The sequence below is a fragment of the Myodes glareolus genome, chromosome 14, assembly GCF_982192425.1.
Source record: "Myodes glareolus chromosome 14, mMyoGla1.1, whole genome shotgun sequence".
NCBI lineage: Eukaryota > Metazoa > Chordata > Mammalia > Rodentia > Cricetidae > Myodes > Myodes glareolus.
In genome coordinates, this window is record NC_142039.1 from 61,779,830 (window position 1) to 61,803,446 (window position 23,617).

At 46.2% G+C, this 23,617-nt stretch overlaps 1 protein-coding gene across 2 annotated transcripts; it reads left to right on the forward strand.

Moving 5' to 3' along the window:
- Positions 1–1,228: 1,228 nt before the first annotated feature.
- Mylip (myosin regulatory light chain interacting protein) lies at positions 1,229–22,887 on the forward strand. 2 transcript variants are annotated; one of them, XM_085699437.2, is made up of 7 exons: positions 1,231–1,548; positions 2,652–2,842; positions 14,735–14,920; positions 16,274–16,471; positions 16,948–17,106; positions 18,909–19,335; positions 21,275–22,887. In XM_085699437.2, the coding sequence occupies exons 1-7, from the start codon at positions 1,462–1,464 to the stop codon at positions 21,362–21,364; spliced, it is 1,338 nt and encodes a 445-aa protein (XP_085555563.1). In that variant the 5' UTR covers positions 1,231–1,461; the 3' UTR covers positions 21,365–22,887. The 2 variants fall into 2 exon arrangements, with proteins under 2 accessions (XP_048271605.2, XP_085555563.1); XM_048415648.3 differs by lacking the exon at positions 16,948–17,106 and having other exon boundaries at positions 1,229–1,548; positions 18,915–19,335.
- The last annotated feature ends 730 nt before the right edge of the window (positions 22,888–23,617 follow it).

The following is a 23,617-nucleotide window of genomic DNA, read 5'->3' on the forward strand; positions in this document are numbered from 1 at the left end:
AAACAAACGACCACCAGGACAGAGATCCAGTCATTGGCTGGCCGGGATGGCTAGATTGCTTCACAGAGATGCAGAGGGAAGATCCAGCAAACATCCAGTCTTCGCTTTACTGTGAGAATACCAAGCTTCGGAGAGATGAAACTTTCCAAGGATCCAAGGCTGAAACCCACATCTCCTGGCTTATCTTATAAACCAGTAGTTCTTGACCTTCCTAACACTGCGATCCTTTAACACAGTTCCTCATGCCGTGGGGCCTCCCAACCATCAAATTACGTTCATTGCTACTTCAGAACAGTAATTTTGCTACTGTTATGAATCATAATGTAAATACCTGTGTTTTCTGATGGTCTTAGGTGGCCCCTGTGAAAGGGTTGTTTGATCCCCCGCCCAACTGGTGCTCCACACGTTGAGAACCACTGTTAGAAATAAAAAAGGCAAACAAAGTAATTGTATAGGCTAAGAGAAACAGGTAGTGAAGACATGACCTTTAACCAGTAATCTCCTCTACTGAGACCAAACCCTCCTGTTAGATATTAAGATGAGCCCCTTACCTTTAAGATGGATTAACATCTGGCTGTCCCAGAGAAAAGACAAAGTATCAGACAAAGAGGCAAAGTATCAGGTGTATAGTGAGTGAATTTGATGCTAGATATGATGGGTAACACAATAGCGGTCCCAACACTCTGTAGGTGTTTCGGTTTAGCAGAACCCATGCATTAAAAACCCTTGGCACGCGTTAATATAAGGATGGTGCTTTCAGATCAAGCTACCAGTTTATTATTGGTCAATTGCAAAAACTTTTCTGCTCAAATTGTGCGTTTTACAACCCTCGGCGGAAAACCTTAACTTTAGGCTCCAGGTTGCCGGCTTCCCTCTTGGCTCTCACAAACCATCTGGTTATTGGAGTGGGAGTCTAGAGAACAGTGGCATCGCGGCAGCGTTTGATCACGGTCCTCTTGATCCAGGACTGAGAGGCGTCCCTTGAAGCTGCAGGCGACAACCGGCTAGAAGGAGCGTCGCCCAGCGGCAGAGGCAGTGAGCGTGCAGGGATGGGGGTAGGGGTTCCCACCACCCGCAGCTCTACAGGCGGTGCCGGAAGGCGGGGCTAAAGACTATCAGAGCTGCGTATTGGATGGAGGAACTGAGGAGGAGGGGTAGGTGCGTCGTGATTGGCGGAGGCCGGCGCCGGAGGGGGCGGGGCTTCTATAAAAGGCGCGTGCCTTTCTCGGCTCAAGCAGTCGGGCTGTCCGAGCAGCGCGGCAGTGGAGCACCCAGAAACTGGCGATCAGCGGGGGTGGCGGGGACGCGAGCGGCGGCTGCGTGGGGTGCAGGGCAGGCGGCCGCACCGCTTCACCTTCTTCGCGGAGCCTGGTGCTGACTTAGAGCGACTGCAGTGAGGCGATAGCCCAGGCGAACACCCGAGAAGAAGCGGCCGTGGCGGCGGTGGCGGCGGCCCCAGCCATGCTGTGCTATGTGACGAGGCCGGACGCGGTGCTGATGGAAGTGGAGGTGGAGGCAAAAGCCAACGGCGAGGACTGTCTCAACCAGGTGAGGGCGACGCTTAGAAAGGGGGTCCCCGCTAGTCCTCGGGAAGCCTGGGGCCTCGGGGATGATCCTCAGGAGCGGGGCGATGTTGCAGCAGCGGCCCGTGGAGCGCGCCCCGGACGCCAGGCTCCAGTCTCCTCCTCCCCGCGGGCGGCGGGGATGGAGGGCGTAGAGGACGTGTCTGTGGGGACATCCCGGGCCTGAAAACCAGGACGCTGTCGGAAGCTGCAACCCTGTCTCCTACCACGGCACTTTTCTCTAAAGAAGGTGGCCCGGCACACCTGCCGCAGGTGTGTGCGTGATGCCGTCCGTGGGGGGCCCTTTTAAAACCCGGCAGCGCCACCCGCGTCCGGGGCGGGTGGAGGGGGCGAGATGAGGTGGCTGTAGAAGACAGTCGCGGTGCCCCGGGTTCCCTAGCTGATCAGGTGGGTCCATGTGTCAAGCCGCTTCTGCGAAGGAGAGTTCACCTGACACTCTGGGCTTGCTGGGGATACAGAGTATCCTGGGTAATTTGTGGGGAACGGTTCTGGCAGTCTCCCGCTCAGAGTCTTTACACGTGCGTTCTTTAGAGCGACTAAGGCTCGGAACAGTATTTACATGGTGGATATGGAAGACGCATTGAACCCCTTGAAACACTGTGCCTTTGGGACCTGTAGACCTGAGCTGATTGGAAAGCCACTTGGAAAGCTTAGCTGCCACTTGTGGCATGCTTCCTCAATGTGTTTGTGTTTTGGGAATCCAGATGGTTAAAACTGTCCAGATAGCAAGCTGCCAGATCAGCTGTGCAGATGGTGCTGGCAGAGGGAATTCCAGCGACCGGAGCAAGAAATAAAATACCCTTGGGTTCTTCCTTCTCAGCCTTTTGGGAAGTCTGTTTTGGGGCTCCTTTCGCTGTGCAATTGGCCAGACTCTAGAAGGCCCATACCCAAGCAAGGCCGAGTTTCCTCTGGAGCGCTGGGTTTGGGCATTGCTGGTTCCTTAAAACGTTGTTTTCCCCATTCTACCACTGGAATTATAACAAGGTCAAAGTAGGTGGCTGCCCTTCACTCAGATGGAGCCCTTGACTTGGCATTGCTTATACCCACTGCCTTTGTTTTTGTGTTTAGGTGTGCAGGCGGTTGGGGATCATAGAAGTTGATTATTTTGGACTGCAGTTCTCCGGCAGCAAAGGTGAAAGCTTATGGCTGAATCTGAGAAACCGGATCTCCCAGCAGATGGACGGGCTGGCACCTTACCGACTCAAACTGAGAGTCAAGTTCTTTGTGGAACCCCATCTCATCTTACAGGAGCAGACAAGGTAAAGTGAGGCGGAAAGAAACCAATGTCAAGTCCGCTTCTGATTCCGCCTAGAAGGCTGCCGTGCCCTCCCAGAGATGTTCCCCGGGCAAGTTTGTCTTCTGCACAGGAAGTTCAGGAAAACTTAAATTTGTTTTGCAAGTTGGCCTGGGTGGGTTTTCCAACTCTTGTTTTAGTTTTTCTGGTCTCTGTAATATTGATGGGAGAGCAGGGTTGATTTCTTACAAACAAAAAGAAACCCCCCAACATACACACACGCACGCGTGCATACACACACACACACACACACACACACACACACTGACTTCCTGACAGCGATGTCTAATGCCCGCTAGTAACCTCGCCTCGGCAGTGTTACTACAGGTCATTGTCGGCTGTTCTAACCGAAAGCAGGAAACAGTTCCTCTTGGGTTACTTAAACTTGGTCAATCTTCAGCCTAGTGTCAGGTTACAGTGTGTAGCCGGAATGTTCTGTCTAGCCTCCCCACAGATTTTAAAACTTTTTTAAGTTTCACGAAAACTTAATGAAAGAACTCATTGAAGGCCACTATAACTGAATTCCAGCCTACAGATATATTAAACATGATTGTTGGGCATTAGACTTTTTTCCCTCCTTGTTAAAATAAGGGCCACCAGCCTTGGTAGACAACTGAAGCGTGCGATCTCCTTCTCCCAAAAAAAAAAAAAAAAGTATTTCCCCCTGGACTGGTTGTAATATTTTTCTCAAAGATGAACCCAAATAGGAAAGTAATGTTTAATATTTATTACTGAAACGCAAGAGTCTTACAGTGGCATGTTGAAAAAAGGAAAATGATTGCTTTGAAAACCACAGCAAACCTTGGATCTCAGCACTGATGTTTTCCATCCTCCCGTGGTTTGGAAGAGAGCCATGCATGTGAAAAACGCGGCCCTGTAGATTTCAGCCATAATCGGGATCAGGACCCTCAGAGAGGCTTTGCCGTCCTGCGTTTTGTGTTTATCAAGCAAACAGTGGAAACATTTTAAAATACCATTTGCTCAAATTTGAGCTGTACCCTTCGCCTGGCTGAGGCCCCGTTAAGATCGAGAGCCTTGGCTTGTGGAGGAAACCGGCAGAATGAACCACCTCGAGCGTTTCTGAAAATACCTCGCAAATATTCATGTAACGGCATGCTTAGAGATGCTGAGCTGTCTCTGTTCGTCACAAGAGGCTCTATCTTTTTTAAACTTTAAAAAAGTTTAAAAAACTTTACTCCATCTGTGTGTGTTCATGCACATGTGTGTGCATGCCTGTGCACACCTATACGCCTGTGGAGGTGAGGGAACAACTTTCAGGAACTGGTTCTCTCCTTCCATTATGTGGGGGTCCCAGAGATCGTACTCTGAGCCATCTCATTGACCTGTATCTTTTTTTTTTTTTTTTTTTTTTTTTTTTTTTTTTTTTGGTGAGCAGTCATATGGTGATGCTGCCATGATTTCGGGGCTTCCAGGTGCACCCCAATTCTAGTGATACAAATTTATTTTGAAATCAGCCAAAATTTGGAAAAGCAAATACTTCCTTTAAATCGTGGAAGGATAATAGCATAATAAATTTGTGCTGGGAATGTGTTCATGCTTTATGATGATAGATAGTCTCTACCTATGCTCTCCTGTAATTGAGTCAATACCTATTATCAAATCTACTTTATTCATATAAGAGTCGTTTATGAACTAGTACTTGAGCCAATTGCCTACATTGTTTTATTTTTTTCCATTATTGATTCAGTTGTCTTTGACTCTTGGGATTGATAGCAAATGGCACTCAAAGTATGTACCTTCCTCCTTCAGTTAGGCAATTTCAATTGATTTTTATCCCCTTTAGAAATGCTATAGAATGGGAAGTGTAAGCTGGGCCCGGTAGCAGGCCTGTAATCTCAGATGCCTGGGAGACAGAGAAGCAAAGATGACGAGGTCTGTTGTGCATGGGCTACAGCATGGGTTCGAGTCTTGTCTGGGGAACTTAGTGAAACCCCATATCAGTGTGAAAGGAAGAATGACAGTTGGGAGCTCAGCTCAGTGGTTGAGTGCTTGCCTGACCTACCCAAAGCCTCAGTTCGGAATACAGAAAGCGGACACAGGGAGAGCAGTGTCGTGTAAGCCTTTGAGAGGTTTTATTATGTTGGTGAATGTTGCATAGTTTTATATCTGAAATATAAAACTTTTAAGAAAATGCTTCACATTGATGACCAATCTGTTTTAGTAGCTTCATAAAGTAAAACCTAATTTGCATGTGTACCCTTTAGTCAGGAGGTCAAAAGTTGTGCTAGGTCCAATTTAATATTTTTTTAAAATTACTTATTTATTTTAAGTGTATGCGTGTTTTGCTTGCATGTGTGCTTGTGCACCCCTCGGTGCTTGAGGAGGTAGACAAGGGCATCGGATCCCCTGGGACTGGAATTGTACAAGGTTGCGATCCACCATGTAAGTGCTGGGAATCAAACCTGGGTCCTCTGAAAGAGAAGCAAGTCCTCTTAACCACTGAGACATCTCTCCAGCCCCCTACAATTAACATTTTTTTAAAAATAATGGTACTAAAGAGCAAAACTATTTTTCTTCAATGTGATATTAGCAAAAACAAACAAACAAACAAAAAAGCTTGTTGACAAACTTTTTGATGTCCTGTGGTTTGTCATAAAATATTTATGTTAAACGCCATATTCTACTGTAGATCTGTTTGTACAGTGAGTGAACACAGCTTTGAGACCTCAGGTGTAAGAGATGGCTTTCCTGGGGCAAGCCATGAGGGTATCTTTAGTGTACTGAGGGGCTGTGGACGCTTCATTAAAAGGAAATAGCTGGGCAGAACTGCCCTCTGCAGATCACCAAGCAGTGTGCTTGGAGTCGAGCAGGTTTAATGTGGACGGGATATTCATATGTACTACCTAGCATCAGACCAGGCAGACTGCCGAGAAGGATGCAAGCAGGAAGGCCTCGGTACCATGGGGGGACCCTGGGATCCAGGAAGAAGCCATTCTCTGAAGAGGAGAGGAGAGCAGGCTTGGTTTAAATGCTATCTTAGGTAGATCCAGTGAATCTGGTCTTAGACTTAAATTTAGATTTGGTGCCCCTACTCAGATGATTCCATTTGCTCTTGGATAGAGGGCCTCGATAGGAGTCTTGTTCAGCTGGCTGGCGTGTTTACAGATGGAGACAACAGGTATTTTCCGCAGATGTTTGCCACGCTGTGGATTGAAATGAAAAGGGAAACAAATTAATGTGCTCTGGAAATAAATCTGAAATAGTAATCATCTAAGAAACTCCTGCCTTTCCGGGACTCTCAGTTCTTCATTGATGAATTTTGCCAGCACTTTCAAAACTGGAGGTTAGGGAAGTGCATAGTTCATTTCCACAGTGGTGATTCTACCGTTGTACCATCCCCTGCTGGCAGGGTCTTGGCCACATTTTCAGAGCTCTGCCCTATCCATTCAGAACAGTCCAGTTAACCAGTATCTGAATTCCCCTCCCCCAGCACAGAAACTCCATGAGTGTTGGATCTGAATGTTCAGAGAAATGCTGTCGTCTTGGACATGACATATCTTCAAGATTTCCGAGTTAGGGCAGCAAGGATTAAATCCCACCCCGATTCCTAGCCTCGGCATTGTCACGTCTCTCTAGCATGCATTCTCTAGCACGGCCTGGGCGGCTGCGTTCTCTCAAGACAACACCTGTCTTTCTTTTAGAGCATTAACGTGCTTCTCACACTGCAGCAACTTATGTTCATTGTCAGTTACTCAAAAAATGCAAATGCCAATCAAGATTGATGAGTACTGTGTCCAGGCTCTATCGAGTGCACACTGTGTAAATATCTTGTTAATCAATAAAGTGGAGATGGTTCAGTAGCCTGGAACACTGGTTGCTTTTGCAAAGAATCCAGTTTGAGTCCCAGCATCCACGTGGTGGCTCACAACCACCTATAGAGCCCAATTTCCAGGGATCCAACTCCCTCTTCTGGCTCTGAGGGCACCAGACATGCGTGTGGTGCACATACATGCATAAATGAAGGCAAAACACTCATTTATATAAAATAAAAAGATAAATGAAATCTCAAAACAAAGCAAAAAAACAGCTCACCAAGCCAAAGTCACAAAGTCAAAACAAACATGATGTGGTCATTTCAAGCCAATTCAGGACCAGCCTGACCCTAGCTAGTGTCTGTCTGTAGGGCATGTTCAAAGCCTTGGCATTGTCAGTGTTGGTAAAGGTTGCTTCCATAGTTTACCTCTCATGATTAAGGGTGAGTGCATTCTACGTGATGTTGCAACTGCAGCCAGTGTGTCTATTATGAAGGTTCATGTATCTATTATAAAATTCATTCATGTTCTTTGTACTATACATGGAATGGCAGAATCAGCCTCCCCCTCCCATCTCTACCTTCTTTCTCTCCTCCACTTCCTTCTCTGTTTTTTCTTGCCAAAATATAAAAGAGGACCCAGGAAAGTTAAACAAACAAACTAAAACCTAAAAGCATGCATATGTGTTATTTCCAAAGAAATTATAAATTGAATTTCTGAATCCTACTTAAAGTTTTTCTTTTTGTCAAAACTAAGGGGTATTTATTTGCATTGCTGTGTGGTGTTTAGTTTTAGACAAGGGACTCTCATTTGGGCATCTTCAGTCCATTCATTTATATGAAATATTCAAAGGGCATTTTTTAAAAAAATGATACTTCATGTATTCATTTTCTGTGGGGGAGTATGTTTAATGTCTGTGATGTGTGTATGTATGCGAGTGTGTAGGCACACGCTCATGCGCATGTGCGTGCAGAAGCCGGAGATTGGTAGCTTGCCCACACAGGCCCTATTTCCATGGGTGAGGACGTTCTTTAGAAGTGCGGGCTTTGTGCTTTTAAGGTATGGGATTCTGCTGGCACAGACTGTGATCTTTCCAGGCTGGAAGCCTCCCTGTGGCGGCCCTCACAGTTTCCTCAACTGCTTTAGGGTTCAAGGAGGAACATCTTTCAGAGTGCTTCCATTTGGGGCTTGAAAAGGACCTCCTTAAGCCCACGTAGGGACCTAACTTAGTAACTCTATAATAATCATTGGCCCCTGACAGGTTTTGACTGTGAGCCCTCCATGAAGTCGGCCTGATGGTTTGTTATGGCTGGATCTATTAATACACCGGCACTATGAACCCGAACCCTAAGGTTATTTTCTCAACCTCCTAAAAGTTTCAAACATGGAGGAAAGTTGAGGGCTTTTTGTCATGAACACCCACATAGACCCCCCCATCCTACTATTAAGTTTAATGTGCCTACTTTATTATACAGTTAATCATTTATCAATCCCTCCAACCATCCATCCAGTTTTCAACATGTCATGCCTAAGTGCCCTTCCTTCTAAAGACTTCAGTGTGCTTATCACTAAACAGAACTTACAGCTTGCATTTGGTTCTTTTTTCTTTCTAGTTAAAATTTACATAGGATAAAACATATGAATCCTACTTATATCTCTTAGCGAGATCTGATGGGGACACGTTTAAACAACACCTCGGCCAGTATTCAGAGCAGTCGCATCAGCCATCACCTTAGGCAGCCCCTCGTCTTTCCACACTCAGCCCACACTGCCCATCTTCACCCACTGACGGCCCTGGCAGCACTGTGGTTTTCCATCTGAGATGTGTTGTCCCTGCCTGTTCAGCTTCACGCAGGGCAAATCATCCCGTGGGTTCTGCTCAATATCTGCCGCCTTTTATCCATCGTGAATCTTGTTGAGGTCCATTCGTACTGCTGTATGTATCTGCGCGGTTTTCTTTAGTCATGTGTTCGGTTTTCTTCTTCTCTCGCTTTGTTATACACTGGGGGTTGAGCGGGGCGTTGAACGTTCTACGTCAGTGTTCTACATCAGTCCTCTGATCTAAATACCAGCCTGCTTGTTTCTTCCCGCCACTGGCTAGTACTTTGTCCTGTTTGTTGATCCAGTCCTACTGATGAGCGCCTGTTTCTATGAATAAAGCTGCTATGAACGTTCTAATACAAGCTTTTTGTTTTCTTGTAGACACATGTGTTTTCATTTTCCTTGAGTAAATACCCAAGAATACAATAGCCGGGGCAGGGGATGATTGTTTAGTTGTGTAAGTTACTGCCAGGCCTTTCCGCACAGCATATGCGCTGTTCCGTACTCCTACTCTCACAAAGCATGTAAGAAAACCGAGTGTCTCCGCATCCCTGCCAGCCTTCTGGTGGATGCATAGTGGTAGAGCGTTGTGGTTTTAATTTGCATTTCTCTGATGATTAACGATGTCTGTCAGATTTTCATGTGCTCACTGGCTTTCCCTGCATCTCCTTTGGTGAAATGTCCAAGTCCCCCATTTTGACCATTCGCCTTTACTTCTGAGCTGTCCGCATTCCTTATGTATCCTAGATACCAATTCATTGTGAAATCTGAGTTTTATAAATATATGTTCCCCCTGTGGCTTGCCTGTTTTCCTCATGCCTTTTGGTGTGTAGGAGTTTTCAATTTCGGTGAGGTCTAATTTATTCTTTTTTCCTTCTTTCTGGAATGTGTTCACGATGCTCTGAAAAGCCTTGTCTACCCTCCGGTCCTAAAGGTCCTCTTAGGTTTCATTCTCGGACCAGTATGATTTTAACGTTTACATGTAGGCCTATACTCCATCCTGAACTGATTTTATTTTATGAGACTGTTATAAGATTTGAAACAAAAAACCCTCACGGCAATTTCTGTTTCCATTTGGTCGTTTTTAAATATAACTTGGCAGTCGGAGTTTGGTTTAAAATAACCCTATGCGGTTAAGTGACTCACAGACAGAGATGGGATGTTTGATTGTAATGGGGTCTGCCTGGGGTGAATGGCAGTCCAGACAGTACTTCACATGCATGTGCTTCAGGGGGAAATTACGGTTCAGTTATTGGCAACTGGGTTTTTGAAAATAACTAGTTAGCCGTTTTTTTTTTCTAAAGATACCTTGGGTTCATTGCTTGCATTTCAAATATGAGACTGAATCTAGCTATTTTACACTTGTTGTCAAAAGTTCTTCAAAATGCTGTAACCGGCAAGAATACCAGGAGGTGGTACCCAACAGTGACTGTCTTCCTTGCCTTCTGGTGCCTTGATATGATGCTGTGACCAAGGCAACTTATTAAAGAAAGGGATCTCACAGTTCTTACGATTCTATCGCCATCATGACAGTGGGCAGGCAGGCATGGGGTTGTAGCTGTAGCTAAGAACTTGCATCCTGATCCACAAGGAGAGAGAGAGAGAGAGCTAACTGGGGATGGCATAGGCTTGTGAAACCTCAAAGCCCACACTCTCAAGTAACATACCTCCTCTAGCAAGGCCACACCTCCTAATCCTTCCCAAACAGTTCTTTAGCTGGGGAACAAGCATTCAAACATAGGAACTCTGGGGCCGTTCTCATTCACCCATACAATAAACTTCCAACTGGCTTCTGGAAAGTTCTGTTGTGAGTACTAGAGAATTTTTCTGTGAGATGGTCAGTGTTATGACAAGAGAATTCTCTGATCTATAAACTCTCAAGATAAATGGTCCCTGTTATTCCTTAACTCTGTGAAAATGCATGGATTTTTTATTTTTTAAAAAATTAAATATTTTATGTGCATGAGTGTTTGCCTACGTGTGTGTGTGTGTGTGTGTGTGTGTGTGTGTGTGTGTGTGTGTATGCATATATGTGCACCACATGCATGTTTGGTGCCCACAGAACCAAACCCTGGTCCTTCGCCAGAGCAACAAGAACTCTGATGGCTGAGTCATCTCCCCAGCCCCTGAAAAGGCATGGATTTTAAAAGAGAAATTATTAAAGAATTTTGGAACAAAAATATAAGAGTAGGTGCTTCATGGTCATCAGAATGGCATGGTGGATGAAAGTGCTTGTCGCCAACCCGATGTGAGTTCAGCCCCTGAGACGTGCATGCGGAAGGAAAGAGCTGACCTCTAAAGCTGCTCTTTGACCTCCCATATGTATGGTGGCACTCACCCAAACATGCACAGTAAGTGAATAAGTAAATGCAATTTTTAAAAGATTTTGGTTCCTTTTCAAAATTAAAATTGACATCTCAAGTTTTGCCCTGTTTTGAAAATTTTATTTCTGCTTTGTGGATGGCTGCTTTGCTTCCGGGTCTGTATCTGTGCCCCACACAAGTGCATTGTCCACAGAGGCTAGGAGATGGCATCCGATCTGCTGGATCTGGAGTTGTAGGTGATGTTAGCCACCAAAGAGATGCGAGACTCCAACCCTAGTCCTCTGAAAGAGCTGTCAGTACTTTTAGCCACTGAGGCATCTTTCTGGCCCCACACCCTATTTTTATAGCATATGTGAATTCGTTTGTACCTATGATACAGACACTTGACTTAGCTCGAATAATGGACCCTGGGCCCCACAGTGTGGCCCATATATTGGAAATATCCATGTTCTCAGTAACTGGGGAAAACCTTAAAAGTTAATTTTCAAGTATAACGCTAGGAATACATAGAAAATGTAGTATGTGCATATGAGCTACGATATGGATATGAGTGTCCATAGGATGTGTTTAGACATTTGCTTAAGACGTCGTCGGTATTTTTCAAAGCCTTTTGTGTGTGATACCATGTTGTAGTATCTTGTAGAACAAGATAGGTTATCCACTTGTGAAGCCTGGCGTCTTTGACTACCTCTGCATGCTTTACTACTAATTTGTAACCTTTCACCCTTTTCATTAAAAAGAGAAGTGGACATAACAGTGGTGTGGCAGGTAGCTACAGTGAGAAGGCAGGAAGAATCAGCCCTAACTCAGTCACTCAGACCCTGAGCCCTCCCTGAATTCCCATTTGGAAGCACATTTCTGAGCACTGCCATCTGAGCACTGTGATAGCTCATCAGACCTGGTGGCACTGGCCACCCCTGCTCCTTCACACTGATGCCTGAACCCTTGTCGCCCAGAAAACCATCTGTGGCTGGAGTTATTTTGATAAGATATACTCTTTTTCACCAAAGACAATGTGTTCCATCTTAAAAAACAAACAAACAAACAAAAAACCCAAAAACTTTCACACATGTCCCTCTCATAACCCCAATGCGGGGTGGGGCACAGAGGCAGGGCATGACAGATCTTTATTGACTTGAAATGAGAGGTGGTCATAAAGCCATGAAACTGCGACTTGCAGGAAGAGGTCTGCGAGACGCTAAGGAGTGCCTGTGCCCGCTGTGCTCTGAGCACAGTTCAGGCTCCACTGTCTGGAGGACACCAGCGTGCCCCATCCCCCCCAGGCCTTTGTTCCAGTTCTCCTCCACTCCCCGGGAAGGATGGGCATTGCTCTAGGCTCCTAGCCACCTGTTTACGTTGGGTTGCCGTTTCTTTGCTCTGCTTCTGGCAGCTGTCCCTCCAGGAGTAGGCGGAGAGAATTTGGAAAAAGAAATTGAATAAATTTGAAAAGTCGTCTTTGGCAGCTCTCCGTACTGTTTAATAAAGCAGGAAGCAGTTTCAAACTTTATGCTAGGAAAATAAGTCAAAAGAGACCTTTACGTTCGCAGTAATTAAATCACAAGGGCTCAGTTTGTGGTGCTAATCTTAAAATCTTTTGGCACATGATTTCTTCTTGAGTATATGTATAGATTAGATTCAGACTGTAGGCTCCTGAAAACATACCCTCTGGTTGAATAGGCAGAGGTACATCAGGATTCCATTTTCCCTGTGAGCAGCAGCAGGGTTTTGTGAGAATTTAGGCCTACTCCCCTGATATCATCTTCTGATTTTTACTTATTATTTTTTTCCCCTTTTGAGACAGGGTCACCATGTAGACCAGGCTGGCCTAAACTCACATCAATCTGCCTGCTTCTGCTGGGACTGAAGGTGTGGGCTCCCACATCAGCTAGCCACACAGCTATTTTAGAAGCAGCTGGTTTTCCTCTGGCAGTTCCTTAGCCCCAACAGGGCCCCTTTCTCGCTTTCGCAGTTTGGAAGCAATGCTTTAAAGACTACCAGATGTCTGGGTTAGCCAAAGCTGTGTCTGTTCTCTCTGAACGCCACTCTGCATTTTACAGAGTATGGAAGGAACTGAATTTGAGGGGGGTCTCATTACTTTCAACGGTTATCATGACCAGATATGCAAAGATTGAATTGACTGTCTCTTAGTTAAGAAAGAGGAATTAACTCTTGTCGGCCTGGTGGTTTGAGGTTCTCAGCGCAGTCCCTTGCATCTGTCACCTCTCTTGTCCTAAGTCTTTGTCTTACCTTTCTTATCTTAGTCCCTTGAGTGGCAAACTTGGAATGAAAGCTTGTATCAAGGACTGGGAAAGCAAGGAGCTGAGCTCATTCAGGGTTCGAGGCCTCATCCATGGCTAGGTCATTACTGTACCTTTTCAGCACACGTGGAGGGGCTTCCACAAGGCAACAAAGAAAGTTAGAACTTCACATTCACCAGAGACCAATTTTATAGCCTATCCTCTGTGGTGACTCAGATAACCTCTTCGGGATTTTTGGACAATGAAAACAATGAATTTTCCCAGGAATTTCTGTGGCATGCATCCCTTGTAGTAAATGTAGACTTTAATGTTGTGTGTACTTAGGGTAGGTTCAAACAGAGCAAAATTGAGATTGGAATATAGTATAGACACAGGTATGTGGTGCTTTACATGCATTTCTGGAGCTCTCTGGTGTTAGAGGCAATTAAGCCAGCCCCAGGCGCAGTTAGATAAAGAAACTCTAAGTGGTAACTTGTTACATAATGTGATTCAGAAATAGGTGGTCTGTATGGATAAGGTGACCAAAAGGTGACCAAGTTAGAGGACAGGAGAGGAGCCATCAGGATAGGTTGCCCTAAAGCTGGATCTTCCAAGTGGAGAGATAGGTCCCTATCCAGAGCACAGAGACAGGAGGTGTGAGTGGATACAGTCGGCGTGGGTTTCCGCCACCATCAGGCATCCCTGTGAAGGATTTTGAGCAGAAAGATGGGGTGTTTTCCCTGGAAGCAGCTTGGATGGTAGGCTGGCAGAGTCTGGAGGGGAGAGGGACCCTGGGGTCACCAAAACTCAGGCCACTTCTAGGCTGTGAGTGGGACAAGGAGGCCCACATGGTCGGGAGAGCTCTGAGACAGGGGCTGGAGAGAAGGCTCGCCGAGAACGGCTGGTCTGGCAAGCCTGAGCACCTGAGTTCAATCCCTGCAGCCCATTGAAAACAATGCCAAGCATACCCTTGCCAGCTAGACTAGCCTAATGGGTTCTAACTAGGCCAGCAAGAGACCCTGCCAAAGGAGGGCGACACCTGAGATTGTCATCTGTCCATAGTCTTTGACGCGCTGAAGAGCATCTGGCTGGTGAAGTCTCTGCTAGGCAGACGTTTAATCTGCTTCTGCAAGAGGATCCAGAGTGAATGCCAGCCTGAGCTACACAGCAAGCTTGAGGCCAGCCTGAGCTATTCGATTCCCTGTCTCAAAACACCAAACCCAACAAACAGGAACACTGACTCTTAATGTTCCTTTAAGCCATTATAATAAACTTGTTCTGTCTCTATTACTTAAATTTTTAATGAGATTTTATGTCCTGATTTGAAGAGGGAGCATGCCGTGCTGCACATGTAGAAGTCAGAAGACAATCCACAGGGAGTCTCCTTCCACTGGGTGGGCCCCAGGGATAGAACCCAGGTCCTTAGCCCTGGCTGCAGCTCCCCCAGCTGCTGAGCCGTCCCTCTATACCTGCTCTCTTTGCTTAAAAAAAAAGAAAAGAAAAGAAAAAAAGAAAGTATTTGGTTGTTTGGTTGTGAAATTGTAAAGCTAGTTGAGTTTGCTGTCTCCCCCATGTCCCCTCACCCCGCAGCACTGGGTATAAAACCCCAGCGTTCTTGCCCTGAGCCACACCCCAGCCCAGAAGGCTGGCTGAGATACTGTTATCCCGAGCAAGCCGTAGTCATTCTCTCCTTCTTTTGCAGGCATATCTTCTTCTTGCACATTAGAGAATCCCTCCTGGCAGGTCACCTCCAGTGTTCCCCAGAGCAGGCCGTGGAGCTCAGCGCCCTCCTGGCCCAGACCAAATTCGGAGACTACAACCAGAACACTGCCAAGTACAACTACGAGGACCTGTGTGAGAAGGAGCTCTCCCTCACCACCTTGAACAGGTGAGGCCCCTGCCGGAGGCCAGCCGCGCACTCCGGCTAGCCTGAGTGTTCACAGCCACCGACTTGATAAGCATCAGGAAACTGGTCTGCTGGTGTTGTCACGGGATTTGTGAGATAGAGCACAGGCCGCCACCAGGTTTAACCAGTCATTTTCAGAAGACTCATGTGCCTTTTATTTGAGAAACTTACCAACGCAAAACAGTCCACACAGATAAATGCCCTTATATGAAATTCCATAAATATCAAGGATCTTGAAAGTGCCTGACCTTTTAAATATGCAAATCTCCTACAGTAAAAATCTATCGTGTTTGTTGGTGTTTGCTTTGTCCCAGCAAGAATTACAGCCTAAGAGGTTACCTATTCCCGTGTAACAAGCTAACCCCATCCCAGCAAGAATTACAGCCTAAGAGGTTACCTATTCCCATATAACAAGCTAACTCCAGTTCAGCTTAAAACAGCAGATATTATCTGAGAATGTGTGTGCAGGGAAACAGCTGTGGCCTGAGGGCAAACTAAGCCCCAGAGGTCAGTCTCCTCTAAAAGCCCAGCTGAGGGAGGCTTCCATGTCCAGGTGACTCTTGGAGCTTCTTGGCCAGCCTCCTTCTCTTGCTACCTGACCTCAGGGCCCTTTCATGGTGTGGTAACTGGCTCACCCGATGTGAATGAGCCAAGAGTAAGAAAGAAGAGCCAGGAAAGACGTCAGACCTTCACGACTCCGTCTCAGAAGTGAGTTTCATGCCAGGTCTTCCACCATTTTCTGTTCATTAGAAACTAGTCATTAATGCAGACCGTACTCTAGGGAAGGCTACATTGGGAGGCCAGATCACCAAGGAGCACTGGAGAGATAGCCTGGCCACAACAGAGAATATAGATCTATGTTTTCTTCAGTTGCGAATAATCTCGCCAGTGCCCTGTGCTGCTAACCTGTCAGGAAGCTCGTAAAGTCTGTGTAGATAAATATATGAGGGGAACCTAACCTACACATTTGTCTTGTGTGTATGATAGAGGTTTTTCCATAATTCTTTCAGTTTGCCAGTAATTCCAGCATGATGGGTTCTCGATATTTGTTGAGATTTAGCTGGTGAGAGTGAGTTCTTTCCTTCCATCTCATGTGTCCTAGGAATCAAATCCAAGCCTTGAGCAAGCACCCCTACTCACTGAGCCATCTCACTGGCCCCGTGGTTGTGATCCCAACAGTGTCTTAGGGTATTCTACAGTAAAGGAGCTGGTACTATGCCATTTGGTGCCTTTGGGATCCACAAATGACCACTTCCCTAACCCACCAGTGAAAACTCTGAGCTTCTGGAGTCGAGAGCTGCCCTGTCTAACTTTGCACCTTCGCCTGTTCCGCAGCATTGTTGCCAAGCATAAGGAGCTGGAGGGCATCAGCCAGGCTTCCGCAGAGTACCAAGTTCTGCAGATTGTGTCAGCAATGGAGAACTATGGCATAGAGTGGCATGCTGTGAGGGACAGCGAGGGACAGAAACTCCTCATTGGGGTTGGACCCGAAGGCATCTCAATCTGTAAAGATGACTTCAGTCCGATTAACAGGTAATCCAAGTCTTCAGTACACACACACACACACACACACACACACACAGTCATAAGCATGTATATTATCTGTTGCTTTTCTCTGAAAATAGAAAACGAACAGAAATTCTCCAGACGTCTCTGTCAATAAAGTGACTCATTTTTTAATTTATTCATTAATTGCATTCAAGCCCTAGTGATTTAATTATTTCTTAAATGCTAACTTAAAGTACGCTAGTGTGGCAGACTTATTATTTCTCATAGTGGCTCAGGCCATAAATAGCTGTGTTTGCTTCTGTACACACACATCGAGGGCACCCCAACTCTTGTCTCCATGCAGCAAGCTTGGCCTGTGTCAGCGTAACCAGTTAGAATCATCACAGAACCAGGCCAAGTGTCTGGTTCACTTCCAGTCAGGGGCAGCTCACAGAGGCATATCAACACCTTGCTGCACTGTCTCTTCTGAGCTCGCTTACTTTTCTCCTCCTGCCTTTCAGGATAGCTTATCCTGTGGTGCAGATGGCCACCCAGTCAGGAAAGAACGTCTACCTGACCGTCACCAAGGAGTCTGGGAACAGCATCGTGCTCCTGTTTAAAATGATCAGCACCAGGGCAGCCAGTGGGCTCTACCGGGCCATCACCGAGACGCACGCATTCTACAGGCATGTACCGCTGCGTGTCTCCTAAGTGTAGGGCACAGCTTAGTGTGTGTGGGTGACAGGCAGGTTGCTGTGATTTCCTCCAGCCCTGAATCCGCGAGTGCTATACAGAATGAGAGATTAACTTCTCTGAACCTTCTATGTTATGCCAGTGGAGCCCTTGTCACCACAGACTGGTGTGCACCTGTGCCTCACTGGCTCCTGCCTGTCTCTCACTTTATTTCCTTCCACAGCCACCTCCCAGCATGATCCCAGTGCTTGGACCTGTTCTGCCATGGCTGCGTCCTTTCCCAGAAATGGGGCATAAGTCTTTCCCTGCTGAGAAAGTCCCCATCCTGAGCCCTCACACCTGACAGACTCAAGATACTTTTTAAGTTTAATTTAATTTTATTTTGTGTTTTTGGTGACAAAATCTCACTGTGCATCCAAAGCCAACCTGGAATTCACTGTGTACTGCAGGCTGGCCTCGAACTCAACTGCAGTCCTCCAGTCTCGGCCTCCTGACAGCTAGGCCTGCTGGCCTTCACAGCTGGGGGTATGCCTGGCCATAGCGAAGGTTTTTAAACAGCATTCTAGAGGGGCCTTTCAAGCTGGGCTGTGATTAGGTTCATACTTAGAAAAAAAATTAACAAGAAAAAATTTAAGTTCATAGGAAGCCTTCAAATTTTGTCATGTTAAAATAGACTATGGAGCAGAACAGAAAATTTGGAGACGTGTTTAATGTAAGAGCCAAGACTTCAAAGAACAAATGTCCTTTTGCTTCCCTTCCACAGTCTGGAGGAGCTGTGGCATCTCGTCTCCATATTTTGTCTTCTCTCTCTCTCTCTCTCTCTCTCTCTCTCTCTCTCTCTCTCTGTTTTGGTTTTCGAGACAGAGTTTCTCTGGAACTTGCTATGTAGACCAGGCTGGCCTCGAGCTCACAGAGATCCGCCTCCCTCCGCTTCCTGAGTGCTGGGATTACAGGCTTGTGCCACCACCTCCTAGCTCTCTTCTCCATGTTATAGCTGCTTCCTTGGAAGAACTTGGAGACCCTGAGAAACAGAGTGGAACCATAGAGACACTAAGCTTATAAGATGGAAAGAACTTAGACATGCACACAGGGGTATTAACTGTCTTAGTAAGGAATGTATTCTGTTCATAGAGTGCTTACCTAACATGCGTGAAGCTCCACATGAACCAGGCATAGTATGCATGTCAGTAATCCTGGCAGCACTCAGGAGGTGGAGGCAGGAGGATCACGGCACTCCAAGTTGTCCTTGGCAACATAATTCAGGACCAGCCTGGGTCGTGTGAGACCTTGTCTCAAGGAGGAGAAAAAAGCTGGGTGTGGTGGCACCTGCCTTTAATAGCAGCCCTCAGAGACAGAGGGAGGTGGATCTCTGTGACTTAGAGGTCATCCTGGTCGACGTGGAGCACTCTAGGACTGCTGTATTGAGATACTGTCTCAACAGAACAACCAACAACAACAATACCGAATATCTGCTAAACCAGTCATGGTGGTACACAACTATAATCCCAGCAAGCAGAAGGGCCAGAAATTTTAGGCCAGCCAGGGCTACCTTTATCTAAAAAATTTAAGTAAGTAAGGAGATAGATGGATGTCAGATAGAAAGATGATGGATAGTAGATAATTAATAGATAGATAAATAGAAGCTAGATTGAGAGATGAATGATAATAATGACAAGATAGGAGACAGAGCACTGTCTGTTGATACAGTTTCTATTGATAACAGTGTCTGATAGCCTGAGTTCTGAAGCTTCCTGGCCTTTTCCATATTAAATCGGATGTTCGCTCCTACCTTCAGGTGTGACACAGTCACCAGCGCCGTCATGATGCAGTACAGCCGTGACTTGAAGGGCCACTTGGCATCTCTGTTCCTCAACGAAAACATTAACCTTGGGAAGAAGTATGTCTTTGATATTAAAAGAACGTCCAAGGAGGTGTATGACCACGCCAGGAGGGCTCTGTACAACGCCGGGGTTGTGGACCTTGTCTCCCGGAACGACCAGAGCCCCCCCAGCTCACCCCTGAAGTCCTCCGACAGCAGCATGAGCTGCAGCAGCTGCGAGGGCCTCAGCTGCCAGCAGAGCAGAGTGCTGCAGGAGAAGCTGCGCAAGCTGAAGGAAGCCATGCTCTGCATGCTGTGCTGCGAGGAGGAGATCAACTCTACCTTCTGCCCCTGCGGCCACACTGTGTGCTGCAAGAGCTGCGCAGCCCAGCTGCAGGTAAGCCGCCACTTAGCCCGCCTGTCCGTCAAGGAGGGGAGGAAAGCGGCCGTCTCCACCTGGAAGGGTCGCCTCTTACTTTCTGATACCACCTAGTAGGAAAGTATGTATTATTTGCCTAAAATTCTAGTTAAAGAATACAAACATTATTGTTAACAGTGACTTATTTACTCTATTTGGGATAAATTTATCTGTTTTCTATACTTATATTTATTTGCATGTGTGAGAGAGAGAGAGATAGAGACAGAGACAGAGAGAAACAGAGAGAGAGAGAGAGAGAGAGAGAGAGAGAGAGAGCCTGCACATGTGGAGGTCAGAGGACAATTTGCAGGAGTCAGTTCTTTCCTTCTACCTTGTGTTGCTGGGAATCAAACTCAGTTTGTTAGGCTTGATTGTAAGCATCTTTACCCTCTGAGCCATCTCGCCAGCCCATTAATTTCCTTTTATTACAGTTTAGAGAATTCTGTTGGCTATTATCTGCTAACAAGTCAAGCTAACTTTCATACCAAAAAAAATTAAAAGCAACTCTTATATCAACTCTCATATAGCATATATCCTTTTTTGCATCTTACATTTCCTCTTACAGTAAATTTTATGTTTGGTTTCACATCTCAGAAGTTTCTGCTAAATGTTCCTGTGGGTAAACCTAGCCCTGCCTGTCACCTAGTCCTTACAGGCTGTGGTGACAGAGCTACTGTTAGGACCGAACAGTGAGCTCAGGAGCCTGTGCTGCTGCAAACAGGGTTTCCCCTCTGAGTCCTGGGCTTGTCCATTCCTGCCCACATAGTCTGACCCTGTACTTTCCTTATGGCCAATGTACTGTCTTTCCTTATGGCCAATGAAGGGTATGTGCGGGTCAAGAAGCCACCAGAGACCTGTTGTCCCTGGCTACAGGGCATCTGCCCACTGGTCTTGACCCTGAGATAGCTTAGCCAAGGCCTTCCTAAGACATAGCTCTAACATGGTGGCAGAGGCGTAGTGACCTCCTCCTATGTATGTGGCTCCAGCATGCAGGAAGGAAAGCTGAAATTAACAGAAAGGTTGGGGAACTGGCTGAGCCAATAAACTGTCTGTATTGCAAGACACAGGGACCTGAAGTCAGTCCCTAGAACCAGTGTAATTAAAAAGGTGGATGGGGGAGGGTGTGGTGAGAAAGGAACAATTGCAGGGGTTCTTAATCCTGGCACTGGGGAAATGGAGACAGGAGGACCCCTGGGGGTCACCTGCCAGCCAGCTCACCTTAATCAGCACTCTCCATGCCAGTGAGAGACCTGTCTCCAAATGGAGGCAGAAAGCAGAACACACATACACACACAGTTGGCCAGAAAATGTAATTTTCCTCAGTGATTGTCTTTTCATAAAACTCATTTTCAATCCTTGTAAAGTGTAAACATTCAAGCCTGCCACAGAGCAACCCAGAGCTTAGAAATCAAAATTGAAATGGAGCTTATCTAGAAAACAGAGTGTGGTGGGTACCAAGGTTTGCTGTGGGGCAATGACCTGAACCCTGTCATTTGTATTTTAAATAAATGCTGATTGGCCAGTAGCCAGGCAGGAAGTATAGGCAGGGCGACCAGGCAGGAAGTAGAAGCAGGGCAACGAGAATTCTGGGAAGAGGAAAGTTGCAGTATGTAGTTGTCACCCAGACACAGAGGAAGCCAGACACAAAGCAAGCAAGATGTGACTGTCTCGCCGAAAAAGGTACCAAGCTACGTGGCTAACACAGACAAGTTACTATGGGTTAATGTAAGTTATAAGAGTTAATAAGAAGCCTGAGCTACTAGGCCAACCAGTTTATGATTAATATAGTCCTCTGTGTGATTTCTTTGGGACTTAATGATTGCGGGAACCAGGCAGGACAGAAAGCTCAGTCAACAAAGGTTGACCTCCCTGGCCCAGGTCTGTTAAACCTTCTAACCAATGTTGACTTCTTTTCCAGTCATGTCCAGTCTGCAGATCACGTGTGGAGCATGTCCAGCATGTCTACCTGCCAACCCACACCAGTCTCCTCAATCTAACGGTCATCTAACGCGTCCTGTGATTACTGGACATGCCATGTCCCCACGAGCCAATCTGACTGTCATCTAATGTATCCTGCGCTTACCGGGCATGCCAGGTCCCCGTGAGCTGCAGTATTATAAACTATAAGAATACGAACCTTGTGAGGAAATATCTCACTCTCAACACCCATCTGCCATGAGACATTTCAGAAATGAAGAAGAAAAGAAAAGCAAGAATGCAATCACCCCTCTTCTGTGAGTAGAAGCAACAGCCCCAGGGGCCACAGGAAGGCCTCTGGGACTTACATACATTCCTTCTTGGACTTTGGGTTTGTTTGGTTTTGTTTTTTTTCTAATGACCAAGTAAAGGAGTAGCTAAAATTGTCTTTGTCAGTTGAGTGGCACCATAGCCCAACAGTGGGTACCTTTTAGGAAATGATGTCATACATCTCCTTAACTTCTCCCAAGGCAACAGATTTTATAAGAGTTTTAAACTTTTCCTTGGTTCTTTATGTATGGTCATGGAGCGCTGAACATTTGTAATAGGAAATTTTTTTTCTTAAAGAAATAGTCTTCGTTATAATGTCAGTTCTGTCTTTATAACTCGTTCAAGAATGACTGAGAGGCTCGCAGGTTGAAAAGCAGCCTTGTGACTTCTCGAGGGCTGGCGTGTTGTTGGGTTGAAACTGGTGTGGCTGAGAGGAGACAGGTAACTCAATGTGAGTGACTTCTTGGCCCTTCTTTCCCATACCCAAAGCCTGTGCCTCTCGGGGGCTACCAATTTGGTTAAACGACTTCCCGGGCATAGTCATGCATTCACTGGGCTTTTGAGCTGGTGGACTATTTTGAGATTGGAAAGGAAAAGTTCGCAGACAGACAGACAGACAGACAGACAGACAGGGCGAGAGTGTCGGAGATCCTGGTGTGCTCAGGCACCTCCTCACTTCCCCTAAGCACTCACTCCAGCTGCACCCCTGGGTGTCGCCTTGCCTGAAGATCAAACCTTCTACAGCCTTACCATGGGTCTTTAGATAGTGTCCCTTCTGGGTGTGTTTTATTTCGCTTTGTTCGTGCGTGTTTTCTTGTCAGTGCTTCCGTACTCTTTGGCTGCCCCTCTGGAAGACGCAGGGTCAGTGTGTTCTGTTTCCATATTCTTAATCATCTTTCCACCCCCACTTGGGCATTTTGGAAGCTAGTGAGCTAGGGGGTTTTCTAGGCTGTCAGGAAACCTAGCTGACCTCATCGGGTGCAATACTAGCTAAGTGAAAGCTAGAAACCTACACTGTCACTTTACCGAGATTTCTGAGTCTACGTTTCATATTGCCTTAATGTAGCAGCGATGTGTTTATGCATTTGTTTCTTTGCACAGACATTTTGTCAGATATTAAAACTCTACTTTTTTATGGCACATTAGCATATAAGCCTTTATTCCAAGAGGTATTTATTTTTTCACTTGTAAAAAAAAATAATGTTTCCACATTTAAAAAACAACTCTGTTATATCCTAGAGGACTCCGTCTTTTATATTCAGGATAATAAAGACTTTAAAGCAAGCTGGGCCTTTGCGTTCTCATGGTCATTGTCATTTAAGACAGTTTCCGGCTGAGTGAGCACTCACCTCAAGGTTGGCAAACTTGAAAATGTTTCAGGAGTTTGTCTTCTTCGGGAGGATTTGCCCAGCCCTTCTCTCATCTGGGGTTTGGGACCTACAAGATCAGAAGGTAGGTGACCATGGTGCTGCGACACACACGGCAAATAAAAAGGAAAAATGGGAGAGGGGGACATCAAGATGGTTCACGAAGTCAAAGTGCTTGCTGCACGAGTCTGATGACCTGGGTTCGATCCCCGGGACCCACATCAAGGTGGACGGAGACATAGGCAAAATTGTCCTATGATGGCCACGTGTGTGGCTCACAGGGCTTAGTCAGAGCAGAAACAGTGTCCTATGATGTCCAGGGCTGCCTTCCCACAGGACCCCTGCAGGCTACTGCTGAGCCCTGGCTGCCTTCTGTGGTGCTGTGTGGTCATCTCTTCTGAAGATGCTTTGTGTGGAAGAGAATATGACAAAATATCTGCAACTAATACCTGTAAATCTGGGAGACAGACCCAAGTGTGCCTCCCACCGATTTCCAGGAATCGGTCACTTATTCAGTGTATTATTAGACACCAACTAAGTTGTTATTGAGCCCTGCAACTTTAAAAGAAGAAAATAGTCAAAGACACATTTTAATCACATACTTAGGGCACAAGAGTATCAGACTCTTAGTGATTTCCAATGTCTGG